General features: G+C 48.5%; 1 protein-coding gene across 1 annotated transcript in view; it reads right to left on the bottom strand.

The window, feature by feature from the left end:
- Window positions 1-6,637: 6,637 nt before the first annotated feature.
- The window catches only part of LOC125745765 (serine/threonine-protein phosphatase 2B catalytic subunit gamma isoform-like), a 29,194-nt gene continuing 12,976 nt past the window's right edge, over window positions 6,638-22,855 (bottom strand). The window contains 14 exon segments of the mRNA XM_049018941.1: window positions 6,638-6,916; window positions 8,882-8,908; window positions 10,308-10,405; window positions 10,825-10,909; window positions 11,776-11,853; window positions 11,985-12,012; window positions 12,015-12,112; window positions 12,788-12,882; window positions 13,147-13,224; window positions 13,919-14,058; window positions 14,285-14,430; window positions 15,862-15,973; window positions 18,482-18,606; window positions 18,969-19,166. Of these exon segments, the coding sequence (XP_048874898.1) occupies window positions 6,738-6,916; window positions 8,882-8,908; window positions 10,308-10,405; window positions 10,825-10,909; window positions 11,776-11,853; window positions 11,985-12,012; window positions 12,015-12,112; window positions 12,788-12,882; window positions 13,147-13,224; window positions 13,919-14,058; window positions 14,285-14,430; window positions 15,862-15,973; window positions 18,482-18,606; window positions 18,969-19,166 (1,487 nt within the window). The 3' untranslated portion in view covers window positions 6,638-6,737.

Genomic DNA, 22,855 nt, shown 5'->3' with positions numbered 1-22,855 from the left:
GCCCAGATAGGGGCGCAAGACCAGTGCCAGGGTCAGCACCAAATACACCCTCCGAGTCATCAGAAGAGATGCTTCCGTCATTTCCAGTGAGATTGCGTGACGCCATGTGGTATGTGAGGTGTCACACCGCACCTAAATACAGCTACGCCCACAGTTGTGTTCTGCGTTTAATTTGTAAATAGCGTTATAGTGTCATTCAATGTAAGGTATCAAAGTTCCAGCTGAGTGCTGCATCAGCATAATCCATAACGCAACAGAACAAAATGTCTACTGCAGAATAAAATTTATGTGAACTTCACAAAAAGTATATAGTTGTATGTGTAACTTTTAGGCAATGAAAGTGTAGCTTCGATGAAATTGATACTATACTATAGGTCAGGGATCAGTCTGCACCACAATTGGCTGGTTTCCCTGCTCAGACACACCTTATTTAGCTCAGCAGCAGGGAAATCTGCAAACTGTGGTGCGGACTGACCCTCCAGCATTGGAAAATGAGAATCCTGCTATAGAATGCATGCTGCACAATTGCTAGCTGCTTGAGTGAAGGATCAGATTATTGAATACAAGCCAGTGTGTGGATTAGCATTACAGTTTAACATGAACATGTTCATTCCTTGACCATCTTAATGCCATATGCTCTCAATGGTGCATCTCATCTGTCCAGGAGAACTTCTTGCCTGTCTATTTTGGCATAAAAAAAGTTAGGTCTGCGGAGGTTGCAGTGCACTGGACTCTAGAGCCCAGTTCTTTGATCGTCATTGTCATAATAGCTGGGGGCAGCCTCACGATCCTGCTCGTCCTGGGTGGGGTGGCCCTTGTCATACACAGGCGAAATCGCTTGGATGCTAACAGGTACTAAGCTTATGAGTTCCACTACCACCTTCCCCCTCAATGGCACATAGAGTGAAGGATGCTGATCTTACTCAGTTGTTCCTACAGCATCTGCTCCAGCAAGAAAGGCCAGAATTACCCAACAGCTTCCCTAAACAGCCTGCAGATCTGCACAATCAGCCACAATGCATGCAGGTGAGACTCAACGTTTCCACGAGGACTCACCACATCGTTTATGCACGGACTGAATGTGTGAACACAGCACCTGGAAGATGATCTGTCACTGTAGCCTGTCCCTGTGTTTAATAAATCACTTTAAAATGTGGGATTATACAGTTTGTAAGTCACCTTGGACAAAAGAGTCAGTGAACAAAGTAAAAATAGACATAAGAAATATCTGTAAATATCTGCTCTTATTCTCCACGCGTCATCAAGGCTGCTCGTCGAGTAAAAATGGCCACAGGCCAACAACACTGAGAGGGAATCAGCTGAGGTGTGTGCAGTCTGTAGAAAAGTGGGAAATGGGACACGTCAAACAGCCAACCTTAAAAAAAATAATATACCACAGGAAGGATTACATTCATCATTGTATATTAGTATTCATATGTACCTCAAAGCACTGCTGGGGAATCACACACATTGAGTTTCATTGTAACTTATTACAATGACAGTAAAGGCATTCTAATCTAATGTATTAAATATGTACTATAATATGGAATAATTTTCCATAAGATCAATATGATTTATGTAGCTAAACAGTGTAAAAGGGGGACTGTTACTGAATAGGTTAAATCAAAGTATCCAGCTGTTTAAAGTCTAAAACTATAGACTCTGGATAAAAGCAGTAGCTAAATAAAACCGTAAATAATTCAAACTGTGACCTCGACCTGTAGAGATGAGAGAGAGAGAGATCAGTGCCTTCACAGCACCAGGCAAACAGACTCCCCCCCGTTTGTGGTCTTTCCCCACACAGGATCCCTAGCCGCCGCCCCCCCCCCCCCAGGTGTGAGGAGTCTCCTGGGTGGGGGATGAAGGCAGAGGTCAAATTTCAGAAGGAACGCACAGCGAGGAAGCTCCACTGCCCAACGAAATATCAGCACTTGCCAGCAGAGAGCAGGCTGAACACGGAGGCAGAGGCTGGAGCCAGAACAGCTGACCAGGCTGGTGCCATAAGACTGTAAAGCAGGGATTTCAAACGCCAGTCCTGGGGGGGAGAGCCCTGTGTAGCTTAGCTCTTTCCCTGTTCCACCACAAATGATTCAGCTCAAGAGCTGTGTGGTAATTAGCAGAAGGAGTTGAATCAGATGTGTTAAATGAGAGGAAACCCAAAAATGTGCTGGGCTCTGGCCCCCCAGGACTGGAGATTGAGACTCCTGCTGCAGAGATTCACTGCAAATTGATGAAATGTTGATATTACAATTCAATTTACAAGATGCAAATATATATATATATATAAAAATCCACAGTGGTGGGGAGCGAGGATTACCCTATGTGGAAGAAATACTAAGGTTCCTGCCTGGTCCTTACTTATTTGACACACTAATGGTCTGGGCCTGTTTTCATTGCAGTGTCCCTGGTTTAAGGCCATAAGCTTTGCTATATGGGTTCTGATACATCACAGCTGAGAGATGCCAGATTCTAGTTTTTACTTATTCTGACTTGTGTTTCACGAAATGCTTTGTTTAAAACCAAGTCAGCCTGGCATTCCGGGACACAGTTTCACCTGATTTGGAGGAAACCTGCCTGAGGAGTTTCTGCAGCAAACATGCTGTAACTTGCATCGCAGGCTCTCTCAGGTATGATGGAAACGTGACTCCAAGGATGTGATATTACCTGGCAACAGCGCAGAGGAATTCTGCAGAACGGCGGCCATCGGCTGAAATGAGCTCTTAAAGACTGGGTACAAAAGACGACTAACGACGGCGTCAGTCAGGGATTGCGGCTACTGCTGACGGTGGTTTTAGTCTGAATATCAGCACAAAGAGTGTCATATTGATGCATTTCTCTGCTCATCTTTCCATCACTGTTATTTTTTTATAAATATATGGTTTTGCAAAATATAACAAAGATGTTTTCTCAGATGCGTCTCCGTGTGGATCTTCTCTGACTCATGATGTATTCCCTCACATCCTTCAATCTGCCATGAAAGACAAAAAAAAGCCGCAGTGGGATTCCAGGGTAAGGGATCGACTTGGACAGGTCGCGCACTCTAGCACATTTTTGTGTCCCGCCTGCCCCCGTGACTCGTGTGTTGACTGCTGTCACACTTGGGACAAATGTTGTGGTGTAGCTGAGAGGTCACATGACCCAAATAACTTCAATAAATATTCACCAGCAAAAAGGCGTCGTTATAAAAGCAGCGTTTCCCGATCCGGTCATTAGAGACCCACACACTGTCCACATTTTTGCTCCCTCCCAAATGTGGACAAGGAGCAAAAACATGGACTAACTGTGGGTCCCCAAGGACCAGATTGGGAAACACTGCTGTAAAGCAAGAAGGTGACCGAGGATAATAGTGGACTCCAAGTAAATATGAAATTATGATGAAAATGGGTTGCTGTGGAAACCATGTTACCATTGGACAAGTACTTGCACCATAAACCAAGCAGACGTTGGGTTGCCATAGCAATCAATACAATCAATTATATAGGAAAGCTGGATAACATTAAGTTGACACACAGGTGAAATTTGTGTTTCCCGCCGTGTCACCAGTCCTGTCAATGGAACAGTCGGCGTATCCAAGGCAAGTGACATTTTAGTGAGAAAGTTAAAACAAAATAAATTAAGGAACACATGCATACATGCAATAGCCCACGAAACAGCATCAATTCAGCTTATAAAACGATCTTCCCCATGTACACATGCACCACCCCCAAAAGATAAGACAAATTACACTCATTTTTTAAGCTTTTTAATATTTGTTTCTTTTTGAGTGATACATCTACATAAATCAAGATTTATAGAGGCCTTGCAATAGAATTACTGGACAAAAAGTTTAATACTTATTCTTAATTTTCTTTTTTTTTTTTTAAACAGCTAGAAGATTTAAGAAAATCTTAATAAACAATTTCTGTACATTCTGCAAGATATGTTTGGATGCTTAAACAGAAGTCAGAAAGGTGGCCTGGCGCATACAGCCTTGCGTCTCATGTGAAGATTTCCTTAAATTAAACTGCAAGAGATCCCCCCCCCCCCACCACCACCACCGCCACCCACCCCTCCACCCCAAGTCTGCGGGGCCTCAGTAAATAGGAAGAGCACACCCTGCAAAGACAAACATCCAGGATAGTAATAATTAAAAAAATACACACGTTATTTATATGAATGATGCGGCCTGCCACATGAATCCCAGTCATGTGATTTGTAGAGGTGTGTGTATCTGTGTGTGTGTTATGGTGCCATCACTCTGAAGCCTCACCACCTGCATCACAGTGTGTGCTCCTTAAACCATGACAGCACTGACAGACAAACTGGTTCTATTAGTGTGCCTGATGACATGATTTGGTACCCTGTGCACACAGACACCACCTGCTTTTATATCGCTCCTTTTTGCACCAGAATTAACTGCTAATGAACTGTTACTACAAACCAGAACCTTACTGCAGTGACCAAGACTGAAAGAGGCTGCAGTCAGAGCACAGTCACTAATCAGCACGACCCTACTTCCATCAGAACGCGCACTACACAGTGCGGCCACGTGCTGCTCATCACAGACCCAGAAGAACAGGCTTCTCACAGCTATACTTTCTAGGAGAATCACAGTTAGGGCGCCCCCTAGAGTACACGAAGGCTATGCCAAAGTACTGAACAGGTAGGATGGCATTCCAGAATTATGGGAAAGAGAATAGCTGGGGAAGGTGGAAGGAGAGGGCGGGGCACAGGCACACAAACCGTAATGAGCACGGACTTGTGGGAACAAGGCGTATGAAAACTTGTGAGTAAGAGCAAGCATGCCTGTGGAAGAGAGGTCTGCTTGGTTTCCACACACACAGCCCACTTTCCCCTGACAGAGCATAGACAGAACACCCCCCCCCCACACACACACACACAGATTAATGCACCAAGAAAGATGAAGAGGGATATTTGCAAGTTAGAAAACCTCACAGATCGAGACCAGAGGAATCATGTGGCAGATCGGTTTGCCGTGAGAGAAAACATGTTTTTAACTTTTGCATTTAACATCGAAAGAAAAACAAACTGCACATATAGCAACATATAATCAGACAACAGGACGCCCCCAAACCGAAAACCCTACCGCTAGCAGCACAGCCTGTCTCAACGGGCCGGCAGCACTGGGGGGTGGGGGGTGCTTAAATATACAGGCAGACTTTACATTATATATAGTATATTCACTATATATATATATATATATATATATATATATATATATATATATATATGGCAAACCATCCAGCTGAACTGTGTGAAGATACATTCAGATAATGCCTCACATGTGGGAAGGCTGGCAGGCGCGGTAGAAAACGGAACAGCAATAATAGAGGTGATGAAAATGAGGAATTACACCAATAGGAAAAATGATGGTAATAAAAATCCGCGGCTGCACGCGCCCAGCTGGGCGTGCTCCGACAGGGCTGAGTGCGATTCGCTTTTCACATGCCGTGACACCCCGCTGTAAGCCGAGTGGGACCTACACCTGTTTGGGGGCAGGTATATGTGCCAAAGTGTGCACCCATCTGCCCCTAAACATTAGCCGTCTAAACCAAGCCGACGTCCCCTACTGGCTCAGTCGGGTTCCAGGTCAGGGGCCCCTGACCCGAAGATGGGCCCTGCTTGCTCCTGGCCCTTGCTATAGATCACGGCTTACAGCAGAGCCATGGTGACGTGGTTCTCAGGGTGTTTTGGCAAGGAGACTTTCTGGGACCAGAATGCACTTTGAACGGCCGGACACTCTCTCCGCCCTTCTTTACAGGAACCGACACGCCGATCTCAGCTTACAGCACACCTATGCCATCGCCCTCCATGACGCCACCACTGCACACACCGAGTGTGAACTGGTTCACATCTGAGAGCATGCGACCCCTCGAGGGAGAGCGAGCACAGAAACACCAGCCAACGGACATTCTGTAATGATGTCACTGGTACGGAATTCTGGGTAACCATTCATGCTTCCTCAGATAAAACACACGATCACATTAAAGGGAACTTCATAAATACATACATGCAGCCACAGTAAACAAATGCATGTTGGAGGCTGTTAATCACACTTATTCTCTTGTCCTGAATGGATCACCCCCTATGGCTGCTTCCTGGGCAGACACACACCGCATCATTTTATAACGTTCCCTCGCGACGCACATGAAAGACACTAGAAGAAAGATCGAGCGGCCATTAAGTCCCAATCAATAAAAAGGTGTCTGACATAATGTCAGAGATCAACTCAAACTTAGAAAACAGGATTATTGATGTTCACTGCAGTAATGATAGCCCAGCCCATTTCCGCATATGCGCATATATACATATACATATATACATATATACATATATATATATATATATATATATACATATACATACACACACACACACTCACACACACACATACATACACACACACACTTTTATAACAATACATTGTGGAATTATTCATCTTCAACTATGACATGTTTATGCATTTCATTTTTATCATATCTTAATAAATAAATAGGATTTCAATTTGTTTCTAAATTCATCTTAGGTGCCATATCTCCCCGTCTGGGTTGTGATGTGCATTTGATTGCCTGTCCCATGACAGCCAGACTGGGGGGGGGGGGGATTATGGTTGGGGGGGCGGGGGGGGGGGGGGGGGGGGGCAGGGCTTCTAGCAGTGGGCTGGACAAAATAGGGGGGCAGGGAACAACAGAGTGCGGCGGGTGGGAAGCAGGGAGGGGCTGAGAGGCGCAGCTGCCCTATGCCTGGGAGTTGGTGCCATTCTTGTCTGGCGAGTTGGCCGAGCTGAGCGAGTTGGCGGAGGTGCCGTCGGCCTGCACACTGTCTTTCCGCGGCGGCATCCTCTCGTTTATCCGGTCCAGACCGCGGGCCTCTTCAAAGCTCTGGATCTTGTGTTGAGGGTTGAAGCCTTGAATGGCTGAAGGAGAGAGACAGAGTGAGGATGAGACCAAGGGGAAGCGGACTGGCGGGACCTCAACCCTGCCACCTAATGCGACCAGGATGGGTTATGGCCAGTCTCATCACCAGCACCTTAGACACCCCGCCGACGACATGAACATCACTAAGAGGAGAAAAACACTGCAAACCAAAGAATACAAAGTCCATCAATAAGCCCTGTTCCCAGTAACACAGATCCTGTTCCCGAAGTGACTGACAGTTTCATTAATCAAACGAGAGACACTGCAGTTGCAAGTGGCCTTCGACATCCTCCCCAGTGTAGAGCACATGCCTGTGATCTGTGTTGACCTTGGATGCCTTCACGCCCACAGAGGCTCAAACGGATTGAAAAAGGGGTGACGAGTTTATTATTCTATCCCTCAGAAAACTGACTGCACCATACAGAAGCCCCCACCCCACAGGAATCACTGGGCATTCTATGTTGCATCATTCTATATTGTACAAAAAAGGGGTGTCTAAAAAAAAATGAAAGCATCTCACTTACTTGGTGGTGGGGGCCGTGGTAGCGTGGTTGGGGGGGGGGGGGCGCATTTCATTAATAGCAGTTTGTACAGTAAGAGCATCGACGTAAGGAGACGGAACAGCAGAATGGACCAACGGGAACAAAGAGCACAGTGCAGTGGTGACAACCGCAGAGTCACCACTGACTACATGAACACACACACACACACACACACACACACACACACACACACACACACACACACACACACACACACACTGACAGCCACACCTTTGTTTTGCCTTCATCGTACTTGCTGCCCCTTGTGCCTTCAGAAAGTAGGACTACAAATGATGACTTGGAACCATAATGGCCTCGTAATTAACAGGCTTAAAACGTTTGCTAGTAGTTGTTTTGTGTTTTGTTTGGTGTTGGGTGGGAGGACCAGTCCACGCACTGCTCCAGGTTCCACGCAACACGGAAAGAGCCAAACAGTTCGGTGTGAAACCTTAAGACCGAAGGGGGCAAACAGGTACTAAAAAACAAAGACAAAAGAATGATACTTATAGGACCATCACAGGACGACAGAAAAGCCACAAAAACGAAAGACACTGACGTGTGTCATTCAGAATCGCCACCCGAGCAGGGCGCTTCTGAAGAAAACGGTTCGCTCTTGCACAACCAGGAGAAACGCGGAACTTGGCCGTGCCTCACGCAGCACCACAGACCTGGCGGACATGCGCGAGCGACGAAACCCGCCATCTTCGCTGAAGCTAACCGACAGGCCATAGGCCGAGCCAAAAGTGTTACTTTTCATGGAAAACAAACAGAGCCTGGTGCCGGCCAAGTAGCGTAACATGATTACCCTAAAAATAAAATCTCATACCAGCGGCGAGAGGGAGAGACAGATTAGGAGAAAGAGCGGGAGGAGAAGGGAGGGAAAAGATGGGGAGGGGGGGGGTGGGAGACGGGGGGGGGGGAGGAGAGAGAGGGACTGAACCCCAGCACACAGCCACTGGGCAGGTGACATACAACAGAATAAAAAGTTAATTCAGTCTTTGAAGATACAAATTCCAAACATCAGAGTGACTATCTAGGTCAAAGAAAAGCTTCCAAAACCAGAGACAGTCATCCAGGGATGTCTTACAATAACTCCAATCATTCCCACTACACTCTAGTGGTCAGTTCATGACTCCTTACCCTAAAAATAACAATCAAGAAGGCTAAAACATCCTAAGAGCATGAGAAGCCCATGACGGGCCCTTTCTTGGAGGAGCCCGTGAACCTATGCCGGCCAAAACCTTTATACAGAAAACACTCGCTGGTCATGCAAGAGTCCCCAGTTTTCAAAATAGCACCAAACAGCATGATGTAATAAACCACAAACAATACAATAAAACTTCAAGGTGGTGGGGGGGAAGGGGGCGAGAGTCACAATGGGTCTCAGAGAGAGAGACACACACACACAGACCGCTGTCATACCTCGTGCCTCTTCTGCCTCTACGGTGGCTGTGTAAGCATGAGAAGTAGTGCCATGCCAAAAGAAAACAAAAACCAATGGGAGGGAAGGGGGGGGAGAAACAGTAAGTTGGGTTATCAAAACCATCAGACATACCCACAGCAGTCAGCCAGTCCCCCCCAACCCTGCTCCCACCCACCTCCCCGGGGTTAGGCAGTCAGGTTAAAGGTGAAGCCAGAGATAGGAAGAGCAGGCAGGAGACCTCGAAGCATGTTTACTGCTGGCTGTGAGACAGAGAACTACATCACCCACCCTCCTCTGCTTCCCCACCACACCCATGCTTAAAGAAACAGAGCACTACAGCGCGCAAAGCATTCTGGGAGGAAAAAAAGCTCAGCCTGTTGGCTCGAGTTTCTAGAGAAGCACAGCGTTTGATGTGCTCACGCCTGACTACAGCCTCACAGTGGAGCCTCAATGGCACCCACAACCCCCGAGACAAGGGGGCCTTCATAAAGCAATAAGTGTTTATCAGTGCAGACGGGGGCGCTGAGCCGTGTTTCATTACACGACACGGCTGAATCGCTGCCAAACTGCACGTTCGACCAACTTCTCTCGAGCCCCCCCGATTCATCAAAACTGCAACTCTAATAGTCACCGAGGGTGTGATCATCTGCAAAAACATTCAGTTATGATTAAACTCAAACCTTCGGTAGCAACTCTTTAAAAGGTCAAGGACTTATTAATTTTTTTTTAATGGGGGATAGCAGATAGAGCTTGCTCAGAATCAGGGGCAGGCCCTGTGCTTTAGCTTTATACTGAACAGCAGCGTTCAGGCAGCTCTGATTGGTGCTTAACATCCACTGATTCTACCCAGAGGCCAACATGTCCCGACTTGACTACAGCCCTCTCGGCTCTGCTGGCTTCATTCCTCTGCTGAGGATTTGTGCAGAAAGGCCAACGTTAGGCTGCTTCTGCTCATTTCTGCCCATTTGCACAGGCATAGCTGAGGCCCCACTAGGCCCTCAGGGACGTCAGATGCAGGGCTTTCTGCCGAGAGCGCAGTGAAATAAGCTGATTTGCTTACAGCCGTTTCACCATCTTCATATCAAACGAGGAGCACACTGCTGATCGTCTTGAGAATTATTCAGGCAGCACAAATAGTTGTTTTTTTTACTATCATTAGCAAGCTCATCCTACACTTGGCTCAATTAAGTACTGAAACTATCTAAAACAGCCCCGATTCAGTGAATGTATACCGATTCATTTAATGCTTGTCAACGGGAACCCGCTCGTTAAAGGCGCGTCGATGTAAGCAGCGCGAGGCAGACACTGACGCAGAGAGTGACAGCAGAAACGCTAACGCTTATGGTGGGGCACAATGTCAAACCTCCCTTCTCAACCCACACATTAAGGCAAAAGTAGACATGGCAGTGGGGCGTACAAACATACCGCTCTGCAGGGTCTGTCGGCCTCCCGAAAGCACCCCCAGTGGCAGTGTCCCGGTGGGGGTGAGACCCTTCAGGGTTAGCACGCTCTCATTCTCCTCTCTGGGGGGGAGAGAAAGACACAGGGGCATCAGCAATGACCTGGTCACAAGGCAACAGACCCAGCGAGGAAACACCCAGGTGCCCCTGCTGCGGGACAGTCACGCTGATGCGGAGCAGAATCATCAACCAATAACAGCAGCCAATGTCATTACATCATCTTACAAGAGTCACTGAAGTCAGCTTGATTTTAATAATGAAAACCTACTGAGTGGAAGCTAATTGTGCTGCTTCGCCCATGTACTATGACCGAGTGAAAGACTGATGGCACAGGGCAGGATCTCTCAGGAACCGAATGCAGTGTGGAGCACTTATCTTTATAAACGCCCAGCTGGCTCAGCCTGAATGGACCACACAAGCCTAGCCAGGCATACACAAGGGTTTCAGGTTGCCAGAAATGGGCAGAAAAGAGCTGCTTTCACCTGAGGACAGAGAACACTCTTGCCATCTTGCCAATGGCGCGGATCTTGTTCCGGATCACCTCCTTCCGCACGGCTGGTGTGCCACCTTTAGGCAGGGAGAAACCCGTCAGATGTGGAACGCGCGACCGCTGCGAGTGACAGTGAGCCGTGTTAACGGGAGCTGTGCTGCCAATGGGCGCTTCTTAAGTTTCTAAATATGTCTGAACGTTAAAACTTTGGAAGTCTGCTGAGTCCCATGGGGGAATGAAATAATAGCTTGGGATAATCTCCTCTCTCCTTTAACATGAACGTCTAGATTTTGTCCATTGGGGCGACGACTCAAAGATACCAAAATATAGCCTCATACATTCTACAGGGTGGCTACATATGCAGCCTTATTAACGACCCTCCCCCCCCCCCCCCAGTCTACTGCAAAAAGACAAGAAAATCACTTTGAAACCATTAAAAGCAGCACATGCTGACCTTCTTGTGTATTTTTAGGGGGATAACCGGAAAACAACAAACCTTAAAAACCACTAGAGCATAAGCTCCAGCAGATGTTAGCCAGTTCAGAAATAATCTAATACTCAAAACAGCTTTCCCGCTTTATACTCTCATTGGTACACTTCCTCAAATTACTATCTTCTACGAAATGGCGACTGACAGCGGTTTCAGTGACAGAATCAGGTTAATAGCAAATATTTTGCTTGCTTGCATAAAAATGAGCAGGAAATTGAAAGCCTGTATCTTTCTGCCTGAGTTTCTGCAGTGCTGCTCCGTTCTAATCATCAGCCAAACCCAGGAAATGTTTGCTCAAAGTGACACGGTTTAGGGGAGATTGGTCTCAGGGTATCTGTTTCAAAACCACAGAAGAGCAGCTGTTAACTAGAAATGTGCATTGAAAGTCACTGCGGATTCAGCTAAATGAGTTCGACAGGCACCCGTCACAAGGCGACGTTACAGGTGACATACCTTCACAGGTGTCATCTCCCTCGGACATTAGCTCGTCATCGGAACAAATGTTCAGCACATTCACGAGCATCTCTGTCACTGGGGAGGGACAGACGTCACGTCAGGCATTATGGGGACACTGGGTCAGCGGTAATGCTACAAAACCTTCCCGGACGATCGTGTCACCACACTGGGTCAGGGCTATCAAAACGCCCAGAAGCTGAGCTCACCTTTCTCCCCCACGAAGGGCAAGGACCCACGGTGAAGACATCCATGAAGTTGGGCAGCCAGTAGGGATGGGGGGAGCAGTTGAACTGTCGGATGTTCATGACGTTGTTCTCATACTTCAGCACGGCGGCTATGGGGTAAGGTGAGGGCAGAATAAAGAAAAACAGGGACCAAACGGAGGTCATCTTCAGGCAAAACACAGCACAGATATGAAAACAGAAGCTGATGGCTTCCTGATACGAAGGGTACAACCACATTTACCAAAAATCAGCAAAACAGGTACTTGATAATAGGTGTCACACAAAACAAGGAAATGAATCCTCCTTCACACACAGTATGTTATCTGTTCAGTTCTCCTCCTGGATACTGGAAAGGAATCTCCTTTCGGGAGTGTTACAGGTGTAAAGTCCAAAGCATAAGCAACAAGGTTCTAAACCTACCTGGCTTACATAGCCAGCTGTATGAAGTGGGTGAAATGACATAATGGAATTAGGCACAGAATGTTTAAAGGTGCTTAGGCGAGATGAAGGGGCCCCCTGCCTCATCAGGAAAGCTGGATGATATTTTGTAGGACGGCCGACTCACACCAGCTGAGATTTATGTTGCCTGGAGACATCATCACTCAGACTGGTGGACAATGGCACCCACGTGTATATGAGCACTCAGAGATGCTGTCTGACGTAGAGAGCAATGAGGCACCCACTTACAGGCCTCCCAATTAAACCCCCCCCCCCCCCCCACGCACACACACACCACACACCAGAACTATCCCAGATAAAAACAGGCGAGCAGCAGTCATACATACCTTTGTTGTTGTATACATCTAAGTAGTTTGGTGCAGAGAAGATGGTAATTAATGACGGAAATCCTGTCGTCTGGCTTTTCCTGTACATCCGGTAGCTAAGGAAGAGGGGATATAAATCCAGATGACAGCTAATGTAGGATGCTTTAACATTTCCTTTCCTAATCAAACTAAATTACCCATTCCAATGAAATTAAAGCAGACTGACATTTAAAAGCATTAATCTACACATATGCCACTGGATTTCCAGTGGCGTAAACTGCCAGCTGAAGCACCTACTGGTCAGATTTTAAAACAAATTGCCCACAAAGACATGCAGCTGCTGCCTTAACCAAAGTCTCGGTGACGCATATCTTACTTACCCAGCATCCTGTGCTTCATGCGCTCTTATGACTGACAACAAATTATTGTTTAACAGGAAGTCACACACTGCTGGGTAACTGCAGGGGTGGGGGGAGAAAGAGAGGAAGGTACACTTAGACGCAAAGGAGGAGACCAGATCTACTTCAGTACTGCAGTTCTGACCAGAGCAGGCGAGGTTTCTAATCCCACATGAGGTCTTGCCTCACCCTGACCTGCTCTGAGCAATTATTGGTTCCTATTTCTGTCCTCAAGGCCCCCCTACTTCCAAAAGTGGGGGAGGGGAGGGCAGAGCTGTAAAGGCAGTAAGCTGTAGTCTGACGAAGGTATACGGCCACTCGAGCGGCAGAGACAGTTCGGTGAGCCACTTTTCGCAGTTGATGTTTAGACACCTGTGTTTGGTTAGCGTCGCACGAGACTTGTGGGAGGAGCCAGGGCTGCCCCCGCAAGCCAGTTAACAGGACAGCAGAGGCTACCGAGGGTTTTATCTCATCACCACACACCTGCTAAAAAGCACAGCCATCTGAAAGCCGGGCAAGAGGAAGGGACTGTGACACAACAGCGGGTAAGAGGGGGCTGGAATCGTCTGACATGAAAACGTATGACCCTAATCATACATTTATAAAACAGATAATTAACCTGGAAAAACAGTCTGCTCCAGAAACGGATAATATTGTGGGATCTGGAAGCTGCTTTGGATAAAGGCTCCACTAACCTCATTCTCATTCTCATCATTACCATCAGCAGCTACCTGCCCCGGGGCGGACAGCGTACCTGTAAAAGTAGGAGCACCCCCGCACACTGTTGTGGCTGAAGTGCTCCGACGTCTTCTCACTGCCGTAGTCCTCACCCGGGTCGGACCACAGCAGGTCGCACATGGGCCCAAAGGCCGGGGGCTCCTTGAAGCGGTCTAACTGTGGACAAAGAGCAGCCAGACTCAGTGGGAGCGCCATCAAATTCACACTTTCCCTTTCCATAAACCCAGCTCACTCTGTAATAATCCACACTGGTGGGGGGGCTGCTGTCCTTGTTATAGATCCTGGCAACATTTGCCCCCAGTTTGTCTCAGGATATTTGGGGCGTCCCCGGGTGGCCTGAGACCCCCCCCCCGCCCCACACACACAGCACGGTGCTACTTACCTTCCTGATATCATCCAGACAGTTGATCTCGGGGGACAGGCCACCATGCACGCAGAGAAACTGCTGGTTCAGTAGGGCAGCCAGTGGCAGGCAGTCGAAGGCCTCCATGCAGGCATCATAGACGCGTTCAGAGTACTTGATCTTACCTGCAAGGGGCAGAGGGTCCCACAGCCTGGATCAACACAGCGCTTCATCGATCTGCGTCTTCCCACCATCTCCAATTACATGCAATTTATACGGTTTTCCCCAAAGGACTGGGATAAACAGTATGACACGGGCAACTTTTCTGGCTTTGATGGTCACAGTTCTCTTAAAAAGTTCATTTCCATCCAGCATGAAGCAGCTCACACCCCATGCACAAGGTCAACGTCTCACAGACAGACACACACACACAAAGCGAAACACAGAAACTTAGGCCTGACACTGCCTGTGACTGTCACTGCCTTAAGGCGGGCGGGGCCTTCACTGTCACACAGGCAGCCGCATGCTGATTGGCCAGATAAGGACAGTGTTGTGCTGGTGCCCCAGACTGCTCAACGCCAGATGCTCTCTTCCGTTATGCAACTGAAGTTAATTCCACATTTAATGGCACGTCGGCACGGTCAATCTGAATGAGTTCGTGTTGGGACGGGAGGCAAGGAGTGAGTTGGAGGGGCATTAAATTAGTGCGAGTCAAATTAGGTTTATGTCCTGAGAACAGCGCAAAAAAAAAAGGTGTTAAAAAAGTTAAAAATAAAGCAATAGAGTCATGCCTCGCTTGATGACGGGGATACATCCTGAGAAATACAACGTTTAGCATTGTGCGAACATCACAGTGTCCTGTGACACAAACCTGGCTGGTATAGCGTACTGTTTCACAGTGAAACTCTCACATAAACAGAAAGAGTACATTCTAAAATAATGACATAGTTGTTTATTATCAAGTATGTTCTATACATAATAGTATGTACTATATTTTACACGATTGGCAGCGCAGTAGGTTTGTTTACACCAGCTCACCACAAACACACGAGTAACATGTTGCACTACGATGTCACTAGGCGACACAAATTTTCCAGCTCCGTTATAATCTTATGGGACCACCGTTGTGCTTGCAGTCCGTTGTTGACCGTAACATCGTCATGCTGCGCACGACTGTACTAATTTCCTTCAGGGGCACCCTTTCGGCCCCATGGAAGCATAACAAATTTGGTTCCCAACCCAGACCAATCCAATGATGCTCTAATTTTTTAACCCCTCATCTCGTACAGTGCCACTGTCTCTGATGATGACGTAATGCCACTGAAGCAAGATGCACAGGACATAAGGACCCCATCGACAGAATGTTCAGATACGTGCAGAAATTCCGACTAAGAATATACAAATGTCAGACTTCTCTCCTCTGCCACAGCAGGTCTGAGGCAGGGAGCTTTTTTCACTAGCAGGTGTGAATTTCATGAGTCCCAGCTTTCTGCTTACTGTCCAGGGCCACAGACCTGATGACTGGGCCCCGCGGTCTCACATGAGAGTGGGCTATTAGGCCTGAAGCAGCCCATCATGGGGGAAATCACACACACGCAGTGCGAGGTGGTACTTACACTCCTGTTTGAAGGTGAAGTACTCTGTGAGATGCCGGCATTCATGGTTGCCTCTGAGAAGGAAGAGTGTGGTCGGATGGTTGATCTTCAGGGTCCAGAGGAAGAGGACACACTGCAAAAAAAAGGGGTGGGACTAAGAAAGAGATCCAGAAGACGTGGGAATGGGGCGAGGCGCACTAGTCAATCAGATGCCGGAAAAAAAACTCCCCAGAACAGTCTACGGCTTCTTGGGTATACACTGAAAACACAGGCGAGCTGTAGTGCACACACTTGTGAAAATGGTCTTGCACAAGCTTTGGCATCATCCAGAGCTAAATTCACAGTGGGTCTGTTCACAATGTAGTTCCTTCTGATGTAACCTAGCATTTTATCCGAAGCGGAGTGAGTTCAGCAGCCGACGATGGCCTTTAAGACCACGTACCAGAAAAAACATGCCTTTACCTCCCCCTCCACCACCCCACTGCGTTCTCGGCGCGGCCAGGTCGGGCTTAGATTCCTGCCCCCATGCCCTCTCCCACTGTGGTTTCGGGGGGCATCCTGCTCCCCAACCGCGGACCGAAAAGCACAAGTCACAATCAAAAGGGATGTTGCGGCCTTTCATCAAAGGCAGGATGGCGGCTCTCACTCAGGAGACAGGAGGGGGTGGTAAAGGTCAGCGAGGGGGAAAAAAAAAAGACAAGCAATGCGTTTGAGGGAATGAAAAGGCAGAGATGCACTCAGCATCGCAGGCCAGACAGAGCGTAGTGGGGATGGGGGGGTGTCCACAAACATCTACATATGACAATTCATGTAGCAGATACGCTCTTCCATGATAAAGACATCACAGGTGCAGGACAACACATGTTAGAAACCTATAAACTTAAACAAGCAGCTATTAAATGGCTGCAGGTTGTTATCAAACTAGAATGAAGGTGTTGGGTCATTGCCAGTGCCTCTGGATTAGGGGCCACGGCTGGTGAGTGTCCACCAACCCGGCTGAAAGGCTGCGTTCCGGACGGCTCCCTGCCCCTCTGCAGCTACGAATGGGCGCCCTTGGCCCTCCGTCGACTGGCATTGTGGTTAGGTTCCCGCCATCAGATCCTGGGGTGCGAGTGGCAGCACAGAATGACACAGTCCTTCTGATACAAAGCGAGATAAAGCCGCTCTTGTGAGCAGGAGACCGTGCTGATGCTGCCGAGGAGGGGAGAGGTGTGCCGTTCCGTCTGCTTTTGTTGTTGAGGAATGAGCTGAACAAAATGACCTAGACCTATTGGGCACTGGCACGGGGGGGGGGGGGGGGCGTCTCAGACCTCTATGCTGTCATATTTGTCCCGTTTCCCTGCAGTCCAACAGCAAACACTTCTACTAATCAGAAGGTCCATTGACCCCCCCCCCCACAAAAAAAACCTCCATTTTCATTGCATCCCCCACTAATAACAGCCTCTCCAAATCCCCCCCCCCCATCCAGGCCTCACAGGGCTCCCCAGGCTCAGGAACAGAGAGATGCCCTCCACACCATACACAAGCCTTTCTCTGAACTTGCCCCCCCACCAAAGGGCCCCTGGTTGGATGTAGGAGAAGATCATCCTCCAGCTCAGCCCAGTAATGGCTCCACTGCCCGTCTTTTAACAAACTCAAAAACGCAAAACATCTACCATGCCTACTAATGCAATCATTTCCTTTGTCACTGAATCATTTCCTGTCTAACTCATTGCAGATCTGTCTGCTGCCCGCGGTTTTACACCATCTCATGGGGCAGGCAGGCCTTTGCAGGTCCAGCTGCATGTTTTACAAGGGCTTCGTCCAGACCTGCCAACAGCCAATGAAATTTAAACATGGCATCAAATATCAGAACAAAGACCTGCAGCGATCAAGGCATGACCAAGGACAGCACAAACGTTTTAGCTTAAAAAACATCTGTCCTGCATACAATGCAAGGGGAACCCGCGCGTCTATCCTAGGCAATAGGCGTGGAGCCAGTCCATGGACTTTGGACTAACAGCTGGATATTGAATCCCATCCTTGCACCTGTCTACTCATAAGAGCAATAAAGTTTCAGAGATGAGTCCCAGAAATGGTTAAACGGATGATTTAAGAAGTTAAACCTACTCGTTGTCTGCAGCTGTTTTTAGCTGTAGGCTGTCTAATCTATCTATCAGGTCCTATCACAGCAGCCTAGAGCTTGTTAATGCTGTTGTTTTGGAATCTACCATTACTGATCAGGGATCAGTATAATCTCCTACGGATCAGCACCCTCAAATCCAGGAGTGCCACCCACAACGCCGCTCCGACTGAGCGGACAGCACACACCACGGGTGGCCTGCCATGCGGTTGCCAAGGCAACACAATGGAATATAACATAATGGTGAACTGAGGGGTTAAGGGTTGAGGACCAGGTCTCAGGTTATTTCATCCCCCATCAATCATTAGTTTCATGTCCAGGTATGACTCAGAAATAAATCCCTATCAATCTAGACACTAGTTGATTTAGAGATGACGCACAGTCAAGCCCTGTTCTTACACCATTCAGCCAGGTAATTGCGTCAGAGCCTGTGTTCTTTAGCTTAAAATGGGGCATCAGCTATGGGAGCCGCCTGCTATAACCCCCACCCCCCGCTCCCTCGGCGATGTTGGCACCCACCTCAATGCTGAAGTAGCCCCGGTCCACGTAGTCGCCCAGGAACAAATAGCGCGTGTAGCTGGGGGAGCCGCCCACCTCGAACAGCTTCATCAGGTCAAAGAACTGCCCGTGGACATCGCCACACACTGGGGGAGGCCACAGGCACAACAATCCGTATAACATCTGGCACCATTATTATGGGCTGCAAGCAAAGTCCTCGGAATTCTGTCACCTTCCGGTTTCTATATTCATCATAATCGTTATGACGTGAAATTAATATCTGGTATGTGAATCATGACAGTGGTAAACCTAGGGGTAAATGCAGCTCCCAGGATGCATCTAACACCAACAAGGAGTTAATGACAGGAGCAAACTCCAGCAGAGTGTTGAAAGCAGCCCAGTGGAGCCAGGCTTTCATTCAGCAGTGAACATGGTGGTGACACCTCACGTGGCAGGAGCTTCAGTGCCTCTGCTGGCGAGGAGGGTGGGACACAGGGGGTCCGCTCACCCGTGATGGGGGCCTCCACCTCCAGCATGCACTTCTCCTGACGCAGGATGCTGGCCCCGTCGTTGATGATGCGCAGGGCCGCCTCCTCCTCCAGCCGGCCCTCCTTCACCAGGTGACTCTTGAGCACCTCCACCTTGGGTTTGCCATTCTCGTAGAGCTCCTTCATGGAGAGGCGCGTCGTGGGCGGATACGGCACCCCTGCGGGAGACATGCGGCATCACTGCGCTGGCGCAGGGGCCTTCCAGCATCACCCATTTTACACGCTCCTCCTCCCAAATGGAGGCGATTACCTGGAGCTCAGTGGGCTTTCAGCTTCATCTCATCATCTCTCTACTGAGGTCTAAAGTACTATAGCTTCTTGTCAGCTCTCAATAAGGTGGCCCAGTCAGAGGGTGTGGAGGTGATGGAGGACTGTGATAGAGCAGGATGGAAGCAGCTGAGTGTGAGCGTGTGTGTGTGTGTGTGTCTGTGTGTGTCCATTAGCGCTGTCACAGGAGATAGTGAACATAGTAGAAGCAGCAGCCGCTGGACCCTTATTTGTATGCAAAGCTGCGTCAAGAAAACCCAAGTCCCTTTAGGGGACCAGACAGGCCAAATCGAGGAATTTGAGGGATTGCATCTCTACAGAGGCCACTCCTGCACCCAGTCAGGGGTAAGAAGGGCCGCCCTTAACAGAGAGATCCGCAGTGTCTGTGCGGCCCTGTTCAAACAAAGCGGGGATGAGCCGACCTTGAATTTTTGCAGGTGGAGTGTGGCATAGGGAACAGGAGAGCATGACCACAAAGTATAACAAAATCAACACCCAGCCCATGGACTTGCCGGGGAGCAGCCAGGATCTCGTTTGTCTCACGCTGAGGTGAGACTTTGGTGGCCCTGACTGTCAGTGTAACAGTGTCGGAGATGAGCCGTGCAGCATTAAAAGCTATATGCGTCCCAGATCCAGAGCCCATATCCCACTCGTCATGAACAATACAATACAGGACGTGTGATCAGACAGAGCCGCAGCGGCCGACAGCGGCACTCTCCACATCCCCCGCACACCACCCCGCCAGCCCGCCCCCGCAGCCCAGCAGCAGCGCAGAGAAGCCCCGGCTGCCCACCTCGCTAAGTGTCAGAGCGAAGTCAGCCACTTAAAGGGAGTGAGTCACCGTGAGAAACCAGCGGGCAGGTCAAGCAGCCTCCAGGGCCCACATCGCACTCCGAAGGCAAGCACACCTGAGCAAGGAGGAGTTCTCTGAACGCAGAGAGCCTCCTATTCACACAGATTTCGGCTGCTTGAGATGCTCAACTAAAACAATAAACAATTTGTTGAAAAATTCAAAAACGGGCGGTTATTCTAATTGAATCTCTCAGGAGGGGAACTGCACTGATCTAGAACCGAAAGCCCTGACCCTTGTGGTCTGACTGTTCAAACCGTGACGGCTTTGCGTTACCAGAGCCAAGGCGCGTGGAGAGCGGAGGCAGCACCACGATGTCTTTGCTTAGGGGAGCATTTTGGGGTCTCCTGGGGCTGCATGGGTGACACAACCAAGCCTGAGGCCCAAAATCTGTGGACTCAACTGAAGACCTTCATTCTTTGGTTTATACCTGGAGTCGAAGCACCTTACCGTAGTAAAGGATCCATACACTTATGATTTATCAGCGACTGCCTGCTACCGAGCCACACGTCTGACTAGAGCGCTGAGATCTCATAAAATACTCAGAGCAGCCCTAGATCTAGTTAATCCTGTACTCCAGGTGAGGAAAAGAAGTAACACAGGCAACAAGGTAGAAATGGTCCTTCAGCAAACATGATGTCCTTCTGAAATTTCCGATCAGAATGTCCCAAGTTCAAAGGCCAGCCAGCCTCCCCCTAAAAATCCCTTGACTGGTTGCCTGGATGTCCCTGGTTTATCGTCGGCGAGGTTTTTAACCTGCTACTCATTTCTGTCACATTCTAAGGCAAATCAAACGCATTCGCACAGTTTTTGATCAAAGCACCCACAGAGCATCAGACACCTTCTGACGGTTATTAGCTCTGGAGGTTCCTATAGAGCTTGTTATTGTGTTTACAATAAAACTGAACATATTCAACGTCATTCTGACATCCGACGACAGAACACACCATTGTTTTTCACCAAAAAAAAAATGCGACTCCCACTGTCACAGATAAACACAGCCAGTTGAAACGTAGGAGGAAACGACCTGGCGCTCCAACATGATGACAACCTCCACTTCTGGTTTTATTCACCGTAATTTAATTATACGACATAACACTTTATAAATGAAGCGAGAGCTGTGTTCGCCTCTACGTCAATATGACAAGCAGCGTGCGATGCTCATTTGGGGATCTGAATGCACTAAAAGGAAGACAAATGCACACAGCCAACAAACAAAGGACACATTATCACAGCTGGGTCTTGGTCATTGTCAGATACACAAACCAAAAGCTTGTCAATTAACATCTAAATCTATACCTTTCCCAACATTGATCGGCCTCCGTTTTTCAGTAGCCTGAATGCAGAGCAGAGAATAATCTGAGAGAGGAGAAGATGAGGTTGGGCCAACACCTGAGTGAGGAGAAGGATTTCAGGCACTTACTGATATCGCCAACCTTCCACGTGCAACTGGATTTCTAAAGCATTCCCCAAATTCCATTCTATTTTTCATATATGGAAACGTGGGAATCCTTCAGATATTCAGCTCCGAACCACAGGCCTGTAGTTAGGAATCAGACTCCGTGTTTTCAGTGGGGTCACACTAATTGGACAGGCTTCTACAGATACCCTGAATAGGCGGATAATCATTCGTTTAAAGCTGTGGAAAATTCAATGATAGACTAAATGAAAGACCCCTTGCAATCCTAACTAGATCACCGCACTTTGTTTAACAATGTTTGATCTGTGGCACATATTATAGGTCAGTCCAGGCGAAAAGCAGAAACAGCCCTGAAATGCATACAGCCAACCTGCAGAATCCGAGCGAAACGCAAACAAAAGAGGGATGAACAGAGATGATGGGGTTGGTGCCCACGGACGTGCAGAGAGACACGTGGGCTAACTCTGCCCTTTGAGGGGCTATTTTAGGCACCAGCAATGAGAGGGTTCCCTATGAGTCTCCCCATGACAGCACTGCCCTTGACGGGGGTGGGGGCAGGAGGGGAATTCCCCTCTCCAGCTATCACATCTCCAGAAGGGCAGGCCGCCTGCCGTCCTACGGAAGGCCTGCGTGGGTCTAGTGTTACGGCAGCGATGCGGTGCTCAGGACGTGGCAGCTGGACCAGCTGGTTTTGAAAGCCCGGGGGAGACGCTGACCTAAATTCTAGTTAGAGTATAAATACACTGTGGGCTCACAATGTAAGCCACATTTTGTCAAGAACATTCAGAAATGTTAGCAATTCAGCACAATTCAACCAGATTTCAACTTTTCTCTCCCAGGAGTTGTCCTGCAGGATGAGCTCAAGGGGTTTTTGTAGGGGATGTGACACATTTAAGGAAAACCCCCCTTTCAAAGACAGAGACAAACAAACCAAACCAGTATCCACCAAATTATACGGGAGCAATAAGGGTCATTAACCTCCCGAAGAGTATCTCAATCCTCCATGTGGCCTCCAAGCTCTGCAGGCCAATTCTGGTCCTCAACCAGACGGCACATCCTGTCACGCAGCAGACAGGACACCTCCAGACCTGGGCCAACACTGATGAGTCACATAATGCAATTACTACAGAGCAGTGGAAAGACAATCTGCAGTGAAAAAGTTATGGCAATGAGAGTGGCTTTCTCTAATCTTGAACTGCGCAAACACACACACACACACGCACACACACAACTGCCTGAGACCTGCCCTTTTTGCAGGGGCTCAAGTATAATCCCCGCCCTCCCCAACTCATATGGCCAGATGCTGCCCA

This window comes from Brienomyrus brachyistius, chromosome 7, assembly GCF_023856365.1.
Source record: "Brienomyrus brachyistius isolate T26 chromosome 7, BBRACH_0.4, whole genome shotgun sequence".
Lineage (NCBI taxonomy): Eukaryota > Metazoa > Chordata > Actinopteri > Osteoglossiformes > Mormyridae > Brienomyrus > Brienomyrus brachyistius.
Note: the sequence above shows the minus strand (reverse complement) of the source record. Positions and strands in the feature narration are given on the sequence as shown.